At 38.0% G+C, this 15,762-nt stretch overlaps 1 protein-coding gene across 4 annotated transcripts in view; it reads left to right on the forward strand.

Moving 5' to 3' along the window:
- LOC140734792 (protein kinase C and casein kinase substrate in neurons protein 2-like) overlaps positions 1-15,762 on the forward strand; it is a 117,080-nt gene that overhangs the window by 72,114 nt on the left and 29,204 nt on the right. For all 4 annotated transcript variants that reach the window (XM_073059311.1, XM_073059313.1, XM_073059314.1 and 1 more), the window contains 4 exons: positions 6,822-6,978; positions 10,928-11,163; positions 11,917-12,072; positions 14,979-15,151. In XM_073059311.1, the coding sequence (XP_072915412.1) occupies positions 6,822-6,978; positions 10,928-11,163; positions 11,917-12,072; positions 14,979-15,151 (722 nt within the window). The remainder of the gene's footprint in view (positions 1-6,821; positions 6,979-10,927; positions 11,164-11,916; positions 12,073-14,978; positions 15,152-15,762) is intronic.

Below are 15,762 nucleotides of genomic sequence, written 5' to 3' on the forward strand. Positions count from 1 at the left end.
CTCATCTAGTGTGCTCTGTTGTTTCATCATGGCTGATCCATTTCCCTCTCAATCTCATTCTCCTGCCTTCTCCCTGTAACCTTTCACGCTCTGACTTATCAAGAGTCTATCAATCTCTGCCCTGTAACATGGTGGCATAGTGGTTAGCACAATACTTTTACAGTACCAAAGACCAGGTTCAGTTCCTGCCACTGCCAGTAAGGAGTTTATCCATTCTCCCCATGACCACACGGGTTTCCTCTGGGTCTCTGGTTTCCCCCTCTCAGTAGATAGGTTAATTGTCCATAGTAAATTGTCCTGTGATCAGGCTGAAGTTGCTGGGCGGCACAGCTCAAAGGGCCTATTCCGCACTGTATATCAATAAAAAATAAAATACACCCAATGATTTGGCCAACACAGTCACCTGTGGCAACAAATTCCACAAGTTCACCACCCACTCATCTCCATTCTAAATGGATGTCCCTCTGTTCTGAGGTTGTGCTCTCTGGTCCTAGAGTCCCCACAAGAGGAAGTATCCTGTCCAAATCCACTCTTTCTAGGCCTATCAACATTCCATAGGTTTCAGTGAGATTCCCCTCATTCTTCTGCATTCCAGTGAGTACCAGTCCAGAGCCATCAAATGATCATCATACAATGACTCTTTCATTCCCGGGATCACTTTCGTGAGCTTCCTTTGAACCCTCTCCAATGTAAACACATCCTTTCTTAGCTAAGGGGCCCAAAACTCCTCTCACTTCTCCAAGTGAGGTCTCACCAGTGCCTCAAAGCCTCAGCATTATATCCTTGTTTTTTATTCTAGTCCTTTCAAAAAGAATGCTAACATTGCTTTTGCCTTTCTCACCACCAACTCAACCTGTTAAGTTAACCGTTAGGGAATCCTGCAGGAGGACTCCCAAGTCCCTTTACACCTCGGATTTTTGAATTTTCACCCTGTTTATAAAATAACTTACGCTCTTATTCCTTCTACCAATGTGCATGACCATACATTTCCTGACACTGTATCCCATCTGTCACTTCCTTGCCCATTTGCTTAATCTGTCTTAAGTCCTTCTGTAGCCTCCCTGCTTCCTCAGCACTACCTGCCTTTCCAACTATTTTCGTTTTGGCTGGAAACTTGGCCACAAAGCCATCAATTCCGTACACCGACCCCTGTGGACACCACTAGTCACCAACAACCAATCAGAAAAAGCTATGTTTATTCCCACTGTTTGTCTCCTGCCAATCAGCCAATGCTGTATCCATGCTAGTATCTTTCCTGTAATACTATAGGCTCTTATCTTGCTAAGCAGCCTCATATGTGGCACCTTGTCAAAGGCCTTCTGAAAATCCAAGTGTACAACATCCACTGTTTCTCCTTTGTCTACTCTGCTTGTTATTTCCTCAAAGTATTCTAACAGATTTGTCAGGAAAGGTTTTTCCCTCTCTTCTTGAAAAGTGGAGTTTGCAATTTTCTGGACCTCAGGGACCATACCAGAATCTAGTGATTCTTGAAAAATCATTGCACTGCCTCCACAATCTCATTGGCTACTTATTTCAGAACCCTGGGGTGTAGCCCACCTGGTCCAAGTATCTTATTTACCTTCAGATCCTTCAGCTTCTCAAGCATCTTCTCCCTGGTGAAGCAACTGTACTCATTTCTTTTCCCTAACACTCTTGAATGTCCAGCATACTGCTAGTATCTTCCACAGTGAAGACTGATACAAAATACTTATTCAGTTTGTCTGCCATTTCCTTGTTCCCCATTATTACCTCTCCAGTGTCATTTTTCAGTGGTCCAATATCTATTCTCGCCTCTCTTTTACTCTTTATATATCTGAAAAGAATATTGGTATCCTCTTTTGATATTATTGGCTAACTTACCTTCATATTTCATCTTTTCCCTCCTTATGGCTTTTTTTTTAGTTGCCCTCTGTTGGATTTTAAAAGCTTCCAAATCCTCTTACTTCCCACTAGTTTTTTGCTATATTATATCCATCCTCTTTTGATTTTATGTTGGTTTTGACTGCACTTGTCAGCCACAGTTGCATCATTCTGCCTTTAGAGTGCTTCTTTACATATGGATTAAGATTTGGTTGTTGGACAGAAAGTAGAGTGGGAATGAACAGATCTGTATCAAGGATTTAGCTGAGTGGACAAAATGTCATATTTCCAAGTTGTCTGACGATATTAAGTTAGATGTGATTATGAATAGGAAGAGTGTGTAAAGATGCTTCAAGTGAACATTGAACAATCTGAGTGGGAAATTGAATATAAAATGCAAAATATGTTATCCATATTGCAATTAACAGAAAAGTATTTATTAAAAGGCAAGCAATTGGATAGTGCTGCTGTCCATAAGTTCATGATGTTGGGCTCTCTGTACAATTTTGATCTTTGTACATAAAAAAAAAGATGTAGTTGCCGATAAAGACTGTGGCAAAAACTCACTGAAATTTTTTCTGAGATAACAGATTCGCTCTAGGAGGAGAGATTACATAGTCATAGTTATACAACACAGAAATGGGCCTTTCAGCCTAGCTCGTCTATACCAACCAAATTGATTACCTTCGTTCCATTTGCCTTCAGTCAGTTACTTTTCTGTAAACCTTTCCTATCCATGCAGCTGTTTAAATGTTGTCGTTATACTCATCTCTACCACTGCCTCTGGCAGCTCATTCCATACACCCACCACCCTCTGTGTGGAGAAACCGGACCCTCAGATCCCTTTTTAAGATTCCCCTCTCTTCATTAACCCAATGCCCTGTAGGTTTAGACACTCTTACCCTGGAAAAAGATTGACCATTTACCTTGTATATGCTCCTCATGCTTTTATAAACCTCTGTAAGGTTGCCCTGATTTTATAAGCCTCTCTAAGGTCACCCTCAGTTTTCTACACTCCAGAGAAAACAGTGCCAAACTATCCATTTTCTTATAAGTTAAACCATCTTGTCCTTGCAATATCCTTGTGAATTTTTTCTACACCTTTTCTAACTTAATGACATCATTCCTATGGCTAGAAGAATGGAACTGCTCACTATGTCTAAGTGTGCACTTATCAATGTCTCATACTACTATAATATGAAATTCTGACAGTGCTCAGTGCCATGAACAACGAAAGCAAGTAGGCTGAACGGTGAGTATTTTTCCCCAGCCTGAGACGGGTAGGGCCAGTGAGCAGAATTTCATAATAATGGGTAGGCTGTTTTGAATTGAAATAAGGATACATTTCTTCACTAGAGGGTGGTGAATCTTTGGAATTTTCTACCCTAGCCCTCCACTGTGGAGGTTTTCTGGTTGTACCCATTTGCATCAAACCCACCACTTTAAATTAACCACTTCTTTAGAGTTTACTATTGTTAATGAAGTTTGAATACTGTATTTGGAGTTTTTTAATCCTCTGTGGCACATTTTAGTCAAACTATCATCTCAGTTTCCACTGTGGTGGCCTAAAATATTTTGGGTGATGACTTCCTGCCAAATTGGTAGATGAATAAAAACACTTCTGATTCGCAGTTAGATGATATTGGCCTTTTCTGTGCACAGTACTGTATTTATCAACATGGAGCGGAGAGTCAGCTTGTAAATCTGATGGGAGCAAAGGATGTTGGGAGCGGTGAGGATAAAGTGCCTCGGGAGGCATGTGGGATAGGTGGCAGAGAAGGAGTGCCAGTGGCAGGGGGTGGTGTGGGTTTAGACACACCTGGTCTTAAGACACCAGGCAAGATTATTTGATGGCAAATAATTGGTTTAGTGATCTTTTCAGAATGTCTTTTAGGTGCTTCCCCCCCCCCCCCCTTCTCTCTTCCGCTTTTTCCAACCATGATTCCCCTCTCTCTGCCCCCTTCCCACTCTGGGTCCATATCAGAGTCGGGTTTATCATCACTCACATATGTCATGAAATTTGGTTTATTTTATGGCAGTAGTACAGTGTAATACATAAAATTACTACAGTACTGTGATAAAGTCTTAGGCACAGTAGCTATATATATGCTCATATGTGTATAACAGTTCCAGCTTGATGAACTCCTTGGCAAATGAATTCAGCTTCTGTTTTGTTCATGTTTCTGTCTTATAGCACAATCCTAATATCACTTTGTTTGATAATTACCTTATGGTTCCTGTAAAGTTGGATAGTTAGTATGCTTTTGGCACCATGACAATGTTGTTGCCCAATCAATCCTTACATGTTTGATCAACAAAATTTCAAACAACACAGTTTGATCCTTCCACTTGAGCCTTCAGCACATCTGGTAGCAGGCTAGGTTGCACTTAATTTGCATGACATTTGACTTGATGCATATGTGGGCTTCATGTCCCTTAATTTTGCTCTGCAAATATTTAATCTTCATATTGTTCTGGCAGTTTATCTACATGTGACTATAAAGTGCTTATGCTAAAAACATCTTTCTAATCCACTTTTAGTTCTTTGTCCATTTTTCATAATAGAGTTGGTCTGTTTATGTAGTTGGTGGCTATAATTGGTAGTTTTGCTTTTTTACCATCATGTGAAACTTCATAAAAATAACCAATGAAGCCAAATTTAGTTGCAATTCTGTCAGTATGTGCCTATGTAAACACGCAGATTGCAGTAATTGCTAAGTATTGAGAATACCATACGCCAGTTAGATCTTTTTGGATTCTTGTCTGCTGTCTGGATTCATTATTCCCAATCCTTGAGATAAAGACAAACAGCTGTTCTTGTTGGCAGCCCACAGAGGCAATAGTAAGTCTCAGTGACAACTGTGTTGAAACATCTTCTTAATCATCAGTTGTCCAGTAAGCTGAAATTATTTTCATCTGAACAGAGCAAGCAAAGTTTAGCCTAACCATATTCACAATATTGACCTGCACATTTTAGTCAGCATTACATCTAGGGAAAAATGGAAAAAGTTAGAAAGACACAGCAAGTTAGGCAACATTTTGTGGAGAGAGAAACAAAGTTAACATCAGGGTTGTTAAAGTAATTAAATGCTATTGGGGCTGGTTCATAGTTGAGGGCAATTAGAAATGGAATTTAGAAAGGTGTCACTGTAGTGTAGCAGTTAGCATAATGCTATTAAGCACCAGCAATTCGGGTACAATTCCACTGCTGTCTGTAAGGAGATGTTCTCTGTGTGACTGTGTGAGTTTCCTCTGGGTGCTCCGGTTTCCTTCCATATTCCAAAGATGAACAGGTTAGTAGGTTAGTTGGCCTTATGGGTGTAATTGGGTGGCGTCGATCATTGAGCCAGAAGAGTCTGAAGGTCCTGTGCTGTATCTCTAAATAAATAAACAGACAAAAATATAAATAACATGCCGGCATTATAATTGTATGAACACAGCAGTTGATGGTGCAAATTTATTTGGGCAAGTGGTTTATTTCTATGCTTTAGCTCACTGCAATTTGTTTTTAAGAAATTGAATTAGTCTTGTAGATGGATGACCTTAGAGTTAATGTTCTGGCACGAGCAAGAAAAGTTGGTTATCTGAAACTGCTGAAGTCAATGATGAGTCCTTAGTGCTGCAACAAAACTTGATGGAAAATTAAGTTGTGTTCCTTGAATTTATTTTGGGCTTCCTTGGAATAGCTCAGGAGGCCAAAGAAAAGTAGTCAGAGTTGGATAGAAAAATAAAATCACATGCTTAAAGTCACTAATATGATTGTTGAATTTAAGATCATCCACCTGTAACATTAATTTCTTGTTTCTCTCTGCTTGATCTGGGTATTGCTAGCATTTTTTCTTCCCTCAATGTTCCAACTATTGTGATTTGCCTCCTTACAATTTTAGGCGCTGGACTTGTGGGAGGTGGATCACTAGACAGCTCTGAAAGCATTGTATTCCTGGGAGCATTTCTGTCTCTATCCTAACACAGACATTCCAATTTATTCTCCTCTCTCCCTCCCTCTCACCATCCCCACAACTTAAAACATATTTGTTTTCTGACGTCAGTTCTGAAAAGTCACAGACCTGAAACATCAACTCTGTAGTTCTCTATATTAATGCTGAACTGATAAACAATTCCAGCACTTCGATTTTATTTTAGGTAACCAGCATCTGCAGTTATTCAGAGGCAAGTTTCACTTATAATTTGCATTCATGTAAAGTGAATGGTTTTATAAAACTAGATTTAAAGTAAATTGATGTAAAATTTATTATAAAGATCTTTCTGTCATGTTCATTTGTAATAGATTGGCACTTTTTACTACATTCAAAATATTATTATTTCCCAAAATGGAATAGAATTGGCTTTCATCCTCATTTGCCCATTGCTATTTTAAAGAACAGGTAACTTGTGCTAAAAATTTCATGAACATCAAAGCCAATCAGATGATTTAGTTTGTTTTGGAATTGCTGGCTATAAAATGCAGAATTCCCTTACTCATAAATGAAATTGAATCTGTTATGCTCATATATAAAGCCAAAGTGTTGGTTTATTGTTTCAAGTTGGATAGGTAAGCAGGTTTAGCAGGTTATGGGCCAAATACTGGCAAATGGGACGAGCTTGGATGGGGCATCTTAGTTGACGTGGGCCAGTTGGACCAAAGGAACTATTAACATACTGTTTAGCTGAGACCTTATTATTAACAGTATTTTCTCAGTACTACACTAATGAGGCATGTTTCTACAGCCTTCTGATTCAGAGGCAGATTGTTACTACTGCAGGTTGGGCAGCATCTGTGATATGAGTTTATGTTAAGCGAGAGAGAGAGAGGTAGAACACTCTCCACAGATGCTGCCTGACAATCTGAGCATTCCTTGTGCTTTGTTTTACCTTTAAAGTGCTAAATGTATTCACATAATAATTTGCAGAGAAACATTGTTACTAAACAATATTCATTTATTTTGCCCCTTGCTGTCTAGGTTGGGAACTATAAGCGCTCTGTAAAGCGCATCGATGATGGCCACAGACTCTGTAATGACCTTATGAATTGCCTCCATGAACGAGCTCGTATAGAGAAGGGTTATGCTCAACAGCTTACAGAATGGGCCAAGAGATGGAAACAGCTATTGGAGAAAGGTAAATATAGAATTCCCAATTTGTCATCATTTCCATCGGGAGGAATAGAAAGAGTTTTATTTGTGCATTGAATCAATTGTACTTTCATATCTCTTGGATGAAAATTTGTTTTTGAAGCTTATTTATACTAGTATATATTGGGCTAAACCATGCAAATTAGCTGAAACAGTGCAGAAAGTTGGGCTGGTCAATTAACCAGCAGGAATTTGATGTAAGTAAAAATTAACATTTTTTATTTTAAAAATTTTGTTAACAAAAACTCCATCTCTTTAAGAAAAAAAATGAGTACTCTATGTATTACCTTTGGGTTTTTAACCCGGGTGATTCCATGTCGATCAAATTTATAATCCGTAGCTGCTTCAGGCATCAATGGGAATTGATGGAAGTCTGTATCAAATATGCACGGAACTCTGACTCATTGGAAGCTGCGCAAATGGTTTCAGTGAGTTCATTTCCTTGCAGTACATGGAACCCAAGCTGTGCTTCTTTCTATCTAGAAAAAAAGCACTCCATTCTCTGAGGACAGCCATGCCATGTTTCTTCTGTTCCTTCTCTTTTTCTACCTGCCTGCTTATTACCACACAGACAGAGACCATTCAACCCATTTTGTCCACACTGGCTCCTAGCAGAGTAATTCCATCAGTCTCGTTTCTCTTTTGTCTCCCTGTGATCCTGAAAATCCTCTCTCTCAATCCCATCAACTCTCTTTGATTCTTTGGCCCCATATCTACACTGGGGATAATGTATTGTATCCAGTTAACCTATTGCGTGTCTTTGGGATGTGGAAGGAAACCAGAAGACTTGTCATAGGGAAAATATGTAAACTCTACACAGATTCTACTTAGATCCAGAATGAACCCACATTGCCTGAACTGTGAGGTAGGAGCACTGATTTCTGTACCATTGTGCCATCTTTCTCCGCACTGTGCCACTCTTCAGTTACAAAGGGGTAGAAATGAGCACATGATTACAGGAGTGATGTAGAGGTACTGAAGGGTAAGCTGCCACATGTTAAGTACCTCCTAGATCTTTGTTAAAGCTAGAGAATGCAATGTTCAGCATGAAGGACTTCCTGTAATGGCCACTGTTCAGTCTTTGGGAGCACTTTACTCTCTGCTTCCTTTTAAATTCAGTTTATTAAACTGCATCATTAATGTTTGAACTCTTAGCTAGACTGAAGGATTTGCTTGCACCATTCACAATATTGAAACTTAATGGATCATACAACATTGTTGTAAAGAAAAACTTGTATTGCTTAATAGTTCGTAGGAATGCCCTTAAATTTTATGTTCTAGTCTTCAACTTTCTTTGTAAAATGAATACAAAAACTATATTCTATGGTTGCATTTATAATTATATTGTTAAGTTTAAAAAGTCATAACATCTCATAATCTCAGCAAGATGCCATTTTACTAGTTCTCCACACAGCTTTTGGAGCAGCTAGATGAGCAAAACATAAGTCAAACTGCTTTTTATTAATTACAGCTCGGCATTTAGCAGCACCATCCACTCACTACTAATCAACAAACTTCAAATCTTGGGCCTCTATACCTCCCTCTGCAACTGGATCCTCCACTTCCTTATCAGGGGAGCACAATCAGTGCAGATTATTAATAACATTTCCTTGCTGACAATCAACACAGGCTTATTTCAATTTTGAATGTTTAGCCCACTGTTCTACTCTCTCATGAAAGTGTGGCACAGCTTTAACGCTATCTACAAATTCACCAGTGACTGCACTAATGTTGGCAGAATTTCAGATGGCGATGAGGAGGTGTACATGAGTGAGATAGATCAGCTGGTTGAGTTGTGTCAAAACTTCAACCTCAAATTCAAGGAATTGATTGTGGACTTCAGGAAAGGAAATTGGGGAAACACGCACACCAGTCCTGATTGAGGAGTCAGTGGTGGAAAGTAAGAGCAGTTTTAAATTTTTGGACATCAACATCTCACAGGATCTTTCCTGCACCCAACAAACTGATGCAGTCGTACAGAAGTCACATCAGTGGCTCTACTTCATTAGGAGTTTGAAGAGATTTGGTACAGAATGTCACCAAAGACTCTTGCAAATTTCTACAGATTTACAGTGGAGACCATTCTGGGTGGTTGCATCATGGCCTGGTAAAGCACTTCCAATGCACAAGATCACAAGAGACTGCAGAAGGTTGTAGATTCAACCAGTCAATCACAGCCACAACCCTCCCTACTATCAAGGAGATTATTAAGAGGCAATGCCTCAAGAAAGTGGCACCCACCATTAAAGGCCCTCACCATCTGGGACATGCACATTTTCCATTTCTACAATTAGGGAGGAGGTACAGGAGCCCAAAGACTCACATTCAACATCTCTAAAACAGCTTCTTCCGCTCCATCAGACTTCTGAATAGATCATGAACACTACCTTGTTTCATCTTTTGCACTATTTATTTATTTTGTAACTTATAGTGATTTTTAGGTCTTCCTGAATACTGCTGCCACAAAACAACAAGTTTCATGACATCTCAGTGATGATAAACCTGGTTTTAATTCTGTCATTTTTTTTTCACCTACCATTCAAAACTAGTATTTAGTCAATTGTGTGGTTTAAGATTGTGATTATATCATAATTACTATTTAATAGCATTATATTCGCCTGACATTCAAAACTGCAACCTTTTGTACTGGTTCAGGTTACTTGCAAATCAATCACTTGCTCAGGCTGAAATTGAAAGACTTTGCACTGCATAATTCTACATGTTGCTTGACTTCTAACATATAAATGTATAACTACCACTTATCAGCATTAAAAATACTGAAACCTTTAATTTAAGAAACTGATAAAGACACTAAAGAACTCTATAGGTCTTTAAGTCATTAATTTTGAATCAAGTTGCACGCAGATGGAGATAAGCCCATTTTCAACCTTATTATTTAAGGTTGGGGAGTATATTGACTGGTTGCATCATGGCCTGATATAGAAACACCAAGGCCATTGAATGGAAAATCCTACATAAAGTAGTGTATAAAGCCCTCCCTTCCATTGAGTATATCTACATGGAGCGCTGTCACAGGAAAGCAGCTTCCATTATTAAGGACGTCGGCCATGCAGACCACGTTCTCTTCTCGCTTCTGCCATCAGGAAGAAGGTACAGGAACCTCAGGACCCACATTACCTGGTTCAGGAACAATTATTAACCCCCAACCATCAGGCTGTTGAACCAGAGGGGGAAATTTCACTCGCCCCATCATTGAACTGTGGACTCTTCATCTCATGTTCTCGATATTGCTTATTTTTTCTTTGTAGATATACAGTTAAAGTCTGTCCCGAGCCTTATAGGCTCATCAGGCTGGTTCTTATGCCATTTTCCATGGCGTGAAGCGACTGAGAGTCCGAGGTTAACCCCCAGCATTTTCAGCTGGGTGCAATGTGTGGTTAAGTGCCTTGCTCAAGGACACAACACGCTGCCTTGCTGGGGATCAAACTCACAACCTTCAGATTGCTAGTCCAACGCCTTAAGCACTTGGCCACACGCCACATGTAAATATACAGTTAGTTGTCTTTTGCACATTGACTGTCCATCCCCATCCTGTTGGGTATGGTCTTTCATTGTTTCTTGTTTTTCTTGGATTTACTGTGTATGCCCACAAAAAAAGACATCTCAGGGTTGTATATTGTGACACATACGTTCTTTGATAATAAATTTACTTTGAACTTTATTAATATAACTGAATTGTGTTACCACTCTGTATATCAAAAAATACATGCTTTTTAAAGTAAAAATTCACAATGATTTGACCCTTCTCTTGACCATATTTTGTCCTTTCTGTTCAAATCCTTAATTATCTCTTGAATATTTCAATGTTTGTTTTTGATAAAATTGAAGTTAAGATTGTTGACAACTGTTAATATTTTGCAAATTGGCTCATATAATTGTTCAAATGGGTTTATTGATTGGTGTCATCTTTGCAGGTCCACAATATGGTTCTTTGGAAAAAGCTTGGGTATCATTAATGACTGAAGCAGAAAAAGTCAGTGAGCTGCATCTGGAGGTCAAGAGTGCATTGATGAATGAAGACTTTGAAAAGATCAAGAATTGGCAGAAGGAGGCCTACCACAAACAAATGATGGCAGGCTTCAAAGAAACCAAAGAGACAGATGATGGATTCCGTAAAGCACAGAAGCCATGGGCCAAAAAGCTGAAAGAGGTAGGGAGAAACAGATCTGTCAAAATAAATTGATTAAAATTGGTAATGTACAAATTTCTCTAGAGGTATTCTGGACAGTACATTTGAAGCAAATTTCCAGATTTAATTCAGACGTATGAGGAAACTAAAAGTGGAGGTAAGGGGGGCAGGGAAGGAAAGTTTTTCTTGTGTCTGATAACAACGAGAAATATTCCACTTCAAACTGAACTGTTTCTAAGTGAAATTAATAGAGAATCAGTAACAAGTTCCTTGTCCATTCTTTTGAGATCCAGACATCATGGGTCTAGGATCAATGCAGAGCTTAATTTGCTTTACATTGTGGCCTTAAGGACAGTCACCACGATTCTCCGTGAGCCTTTCGTGATTGGTTTGATTTGCCTTTGAATAAGTTTGACTTTTAATGGTGATGTCAATGCACATTGAAAGCACTTTGCATCCATTCCTAGTTATAATATGAATTTAAAGGAATAAAAAATTTTAAAGAGACATTTCCCAGAACAAGATATCTTGGATAAAGATACAATATATGGAGGGCAGGGGCTTGTTTGGAGCAGAGACACTGTTGCTTCAAATGCTACATAATTCTAGTTTTATTGTGCCATTATAATATGGATGTATTAAAAATGCTGCAGTGTTTTTGAAACATCAGTCTTGATTTGACAGGTGCTACTGTTTATTACTCAAGTGTTTGTTAAATGTTTTCTTAAAAAAAATAGTTTCATGACAGCCAAACAACTTTATTTTCTTTATAAGGTGGAAGCTGCCAAGAAAGCCTATCATGCAGCTTGTAAAGAGGAGAAATTAGCAACATCCAGGGAAGCAAACAGTCGGACAGAATCAAACACAAATGCAGAACAGTTGAAGAAATTGCAGGATAAAGTTGAAAAATCTAAGCAAGATGTTCAGAAGGTAAAGCTGCCTTACAACTAATAGTCAAGATTCAGTCAAATAGAAGTGTATATACATAGTATAAAACAGTATTGACAAGGAACCAGACTATGTTCACTTAATCCCAATTTAGTCAACTCTACAAAATCTCCCTCAATGATATATAAGCACTGATGGTCAGTCTTAAAAAAAGTACATGCAGGAATGTACTTGGTGTGTTTATGTAATATCACTTTGCTTTGTTACTTTTATGCTGATTTTAAGGCATGTATTATAAAATTGAATTCAACAAATAGGATGACTTATGGTCATGTAAAACTGCTTCCAGGATACTTTTAAGGGAAGGAAAGTTTCTATCCCAATCACACCAGACATTTGTGGTTCAAATCCCATGATATGTACTTGACAATGCAATTGAGTGTCAGTTTGACCTCATTGTACTTACCAACTCACATTTAGCAGCTGTTATCTTCCAATCCCTTCAACATAGTCCTTTAGTTTAATCTGGTCCAGAGTTGGAGGCAATGTGTGCCAGGACTATCAGTGTGAATAAAAGTGACTCATTGTTTTTACTGCATAAGAGAGAAATTAAGTGGTAAAGGAAATAATTTACATAAATTTGGCCCACACAAGTCAGGGGTGATGAGCCAAAGTACACATGCCCAAGATGACATGTTCAAGAAACACTTGCTGGCATGTGGCGTGCAATGCAGCCCCTGAATTCATTAAAGCCAACCATAATAATGATTATCTTTACTGCCAGATGCAGCATCAAATGATATTTTTTTTAAGAACCTAAGAGCAGTGAGATGTTTTCATAGGAATCAGAATCAGGTTAATTCTCACCAGCGTGTGATGTGAAATTTGCTAACTTAGCAGCAGTACAATGCAATATATAATATAGAAGGAAAAAACAAAATAAAATAATTATAATAAATAACTAAATCAATTACTGTATACATATATTGAATAGATTAAAAATTGTGCAAAAAATCAGAAACACTCTATATTTAAGAAGTGAGGTACTGTCCAAGGGTTCAATGTCCATTTAAGAATCGGATGGTAGAGGGGAAGAAGCTGTTTCTGAATTGCTGAGTGTGTGCCTTCAGGATTCTGTACATCCTACCCAATGGCAACAGCGAGAAAAGGGCATGCCCTGGGTTCTGGAGGTCCTTAATAATGGACACTCTCTTCCTGAGACTCTGCTCCTTGAAGATGTCCTGGGTGCTTTGTAGGCTAGTACTCAAGATGGAGCCGACTAAATTTACAACCCTCTACAGCTTCTTTCAGCCTGTCAGAATTTTCTCCACAGTACATCTATAGAAGTTTTTGACTGTATTTGTTGGCATACCAAATCTCTTCAAACTGCTAATGAAATATAGTCACTGTCTTGCCTTCTATATATAACTGCATCGATATGTTGGGACCAGGATAGATCTTCAGAGATCTTGACATCCAGGAACTTGAAACTGCCCACTCTCTCCGCTTCTAATCCCTCTATGAGGATTGGTATGTGTTCCTTTGTTTTACCTTCCAGAAGTCCACAATCAGCTCTTTCATCTTAGTGACGTTGAGTGCCAGGTTGTTGTTGTGACACCACTCCACTAGTTGGCATATCTCACTCCTGTACGCCCTCTCATCACCACCTGAGATTCTACCAACAATGGTTGTATCATCAGCAAATTTATAGATGGTATTTGAGCTATGCCTTGTCACACAGTCATGGGTATATAGAGAGTAGAGCAGTGGGCTAAGCACACACTCCTGAGATGCACCAGTGTTGATCGTCAGTGAGGAGAAGATGTTATCACCTCACACCAGCTTGGTGCCAGCTAGACTGTTGTGAAAACATGTTATGTTGGATGGTATGTTTTGAAATCCTTTCAGATTGAATGTACACATCTGATAGTAAATGTTGAGCCGGTTGGTATTGGCTTTGCTCTGCTTATATTTTTTTTCTTTTGTCATTTGTGAATAAACACTAGATATTCAGTGACTACTTTATGTAGCTTAGCACCTCCATGAATATTCATGTGAGTTATTAATTTCAGTAATTAACTCGGTTGTCTAGTTATAGGAGTAGACTTACTGATGAAATTAGTGCTACATGCATAGGTCTTAAAACAACCAACTTTTAAATATTTGTCATTGTTACTGCAACAACAAAAGTCTCATTGAGTAAAGTGTTTAATTTGCCTGATGTTTTATGAAAATGCATCAAATCTTATCATTTCACATTCACATTTCTTATGTTGTATTTGAGTGAAATAACAATACTATTTAGAAATGTTACTTTTTCCATTGTCCTTTTAAAAGATTAATATTAATAATTTTGAGCAGGTTTTCTAAATGCTTCACTTATTTCAGTCTGTCTCTCTTACACTTTTATTCATAGAAAAACAACGAATACCATAAATAAGCAACGGCTTTCATTTTTCCTTTTTTAAAAAAGTCCATAATTATTGTTACTAATTTATTAATCAATAATCTCTCTCAAAATTAACATGACATATGAGAGAATTCACTCTCACATCAACCCTACAGAGATTAAGAGTATACATCTCTGATACGAAATGGAACCATTGAACCACTGACAGTTTGGGCATACTCCCTCAAAAAGGTTTGCCACCCCTAGTCTGCCTATTGAAGCTACAATAGTCATAACATTGACTGGAACAACTATTAAACAGAGATGTAAAATTGAATAACCTAATTTGGGCAGTAAAATGCACAGTTCATTCTCTCATTCTCAATGTTAAATAATAAAAGCTCTCTCAAAATATAACCATGTGCATTTTAATAGAAATATGTAAATACTGTAAACTAGTAATTTCATTTAGTCCTACTTGTGTATTTCACAAATTATACTGGTTGGCTTATGAAATATCAACCGATCTGCCTTTCTCAATTGATTTCATATCTTCCAGACAAAGGAAAAGTATCTAAAAAGTATAGAAGAGTTAAATAAATGTACACCGCAATATATGGAAAATATGGAACAAGTTTTTGAGCAATGTCAACAGTTTGAAAAAAAACGAATAGATTTCTTTCAAGAGGTCCTTTTGGGGGTTAAACAGCATCTTGACCTATCTGCCACCAGGTAAGGATTAAAATATGCTTGGTATGAAATAGAACTGAAAAACTTAAAATACCACCTCAATTAAATTCCAAATAAATTGAAGTGGCATTTTAAGTGAACACTAAAATTTACTGAAGGAATATTGTTTCAAAGCATTTTACAGTTAATAAGAATGATGAAGTTAGAATGAAATAGAAAAGTAATATGAGCAGAGAATTAGACACGATTAGTCTATTAAGAGATCATATGAAGCTGCCCACTAAGGTAATTTGTAAAGAAGAAGAAATTAAGGAATTAGGACAGGCGTGAATTTAAATTTTGTTGTTTACTGTGACTAGAAAAAGGAGGCTTCGGGATTACTTTGTCATATGTCAAGTAACAGCAGATCTGCTGAAGTATAGATGAAAGGCAAACGATATTATAGAGTTTAAAGTAGATAATTTTAGTGACGGTTATGTGTCTGTGGCTCATCTGAAGGTCAAAATGCCCAAAATCTGGCCTAGTTTCATAGTTGTCAGGTTGAGGAATAGAGGCTATGTTTTTGGGGAAGTTTGGCATAGACTAAGGGCAGTGGTTTTGGCTTTCCTGATATACAGTACGTTGGAGAAAATTTCACCATATCTGCCATAGGA

The sequence above is a fragment of the Hemitrygon akajei genome, chromosome 10, assembly GCF_048418815.1.
Source record: "Hemitrygon akajei chromosome 10, sHemAka1.3, whole genome shotgun sequence".
Lineage (NCBI taxonomy): Eukaryota > Metazoa > Chordata > Chondrichthyes > Myliobatiformes > Dasyatidae > Hemitrygon > Hemitrygon akajei.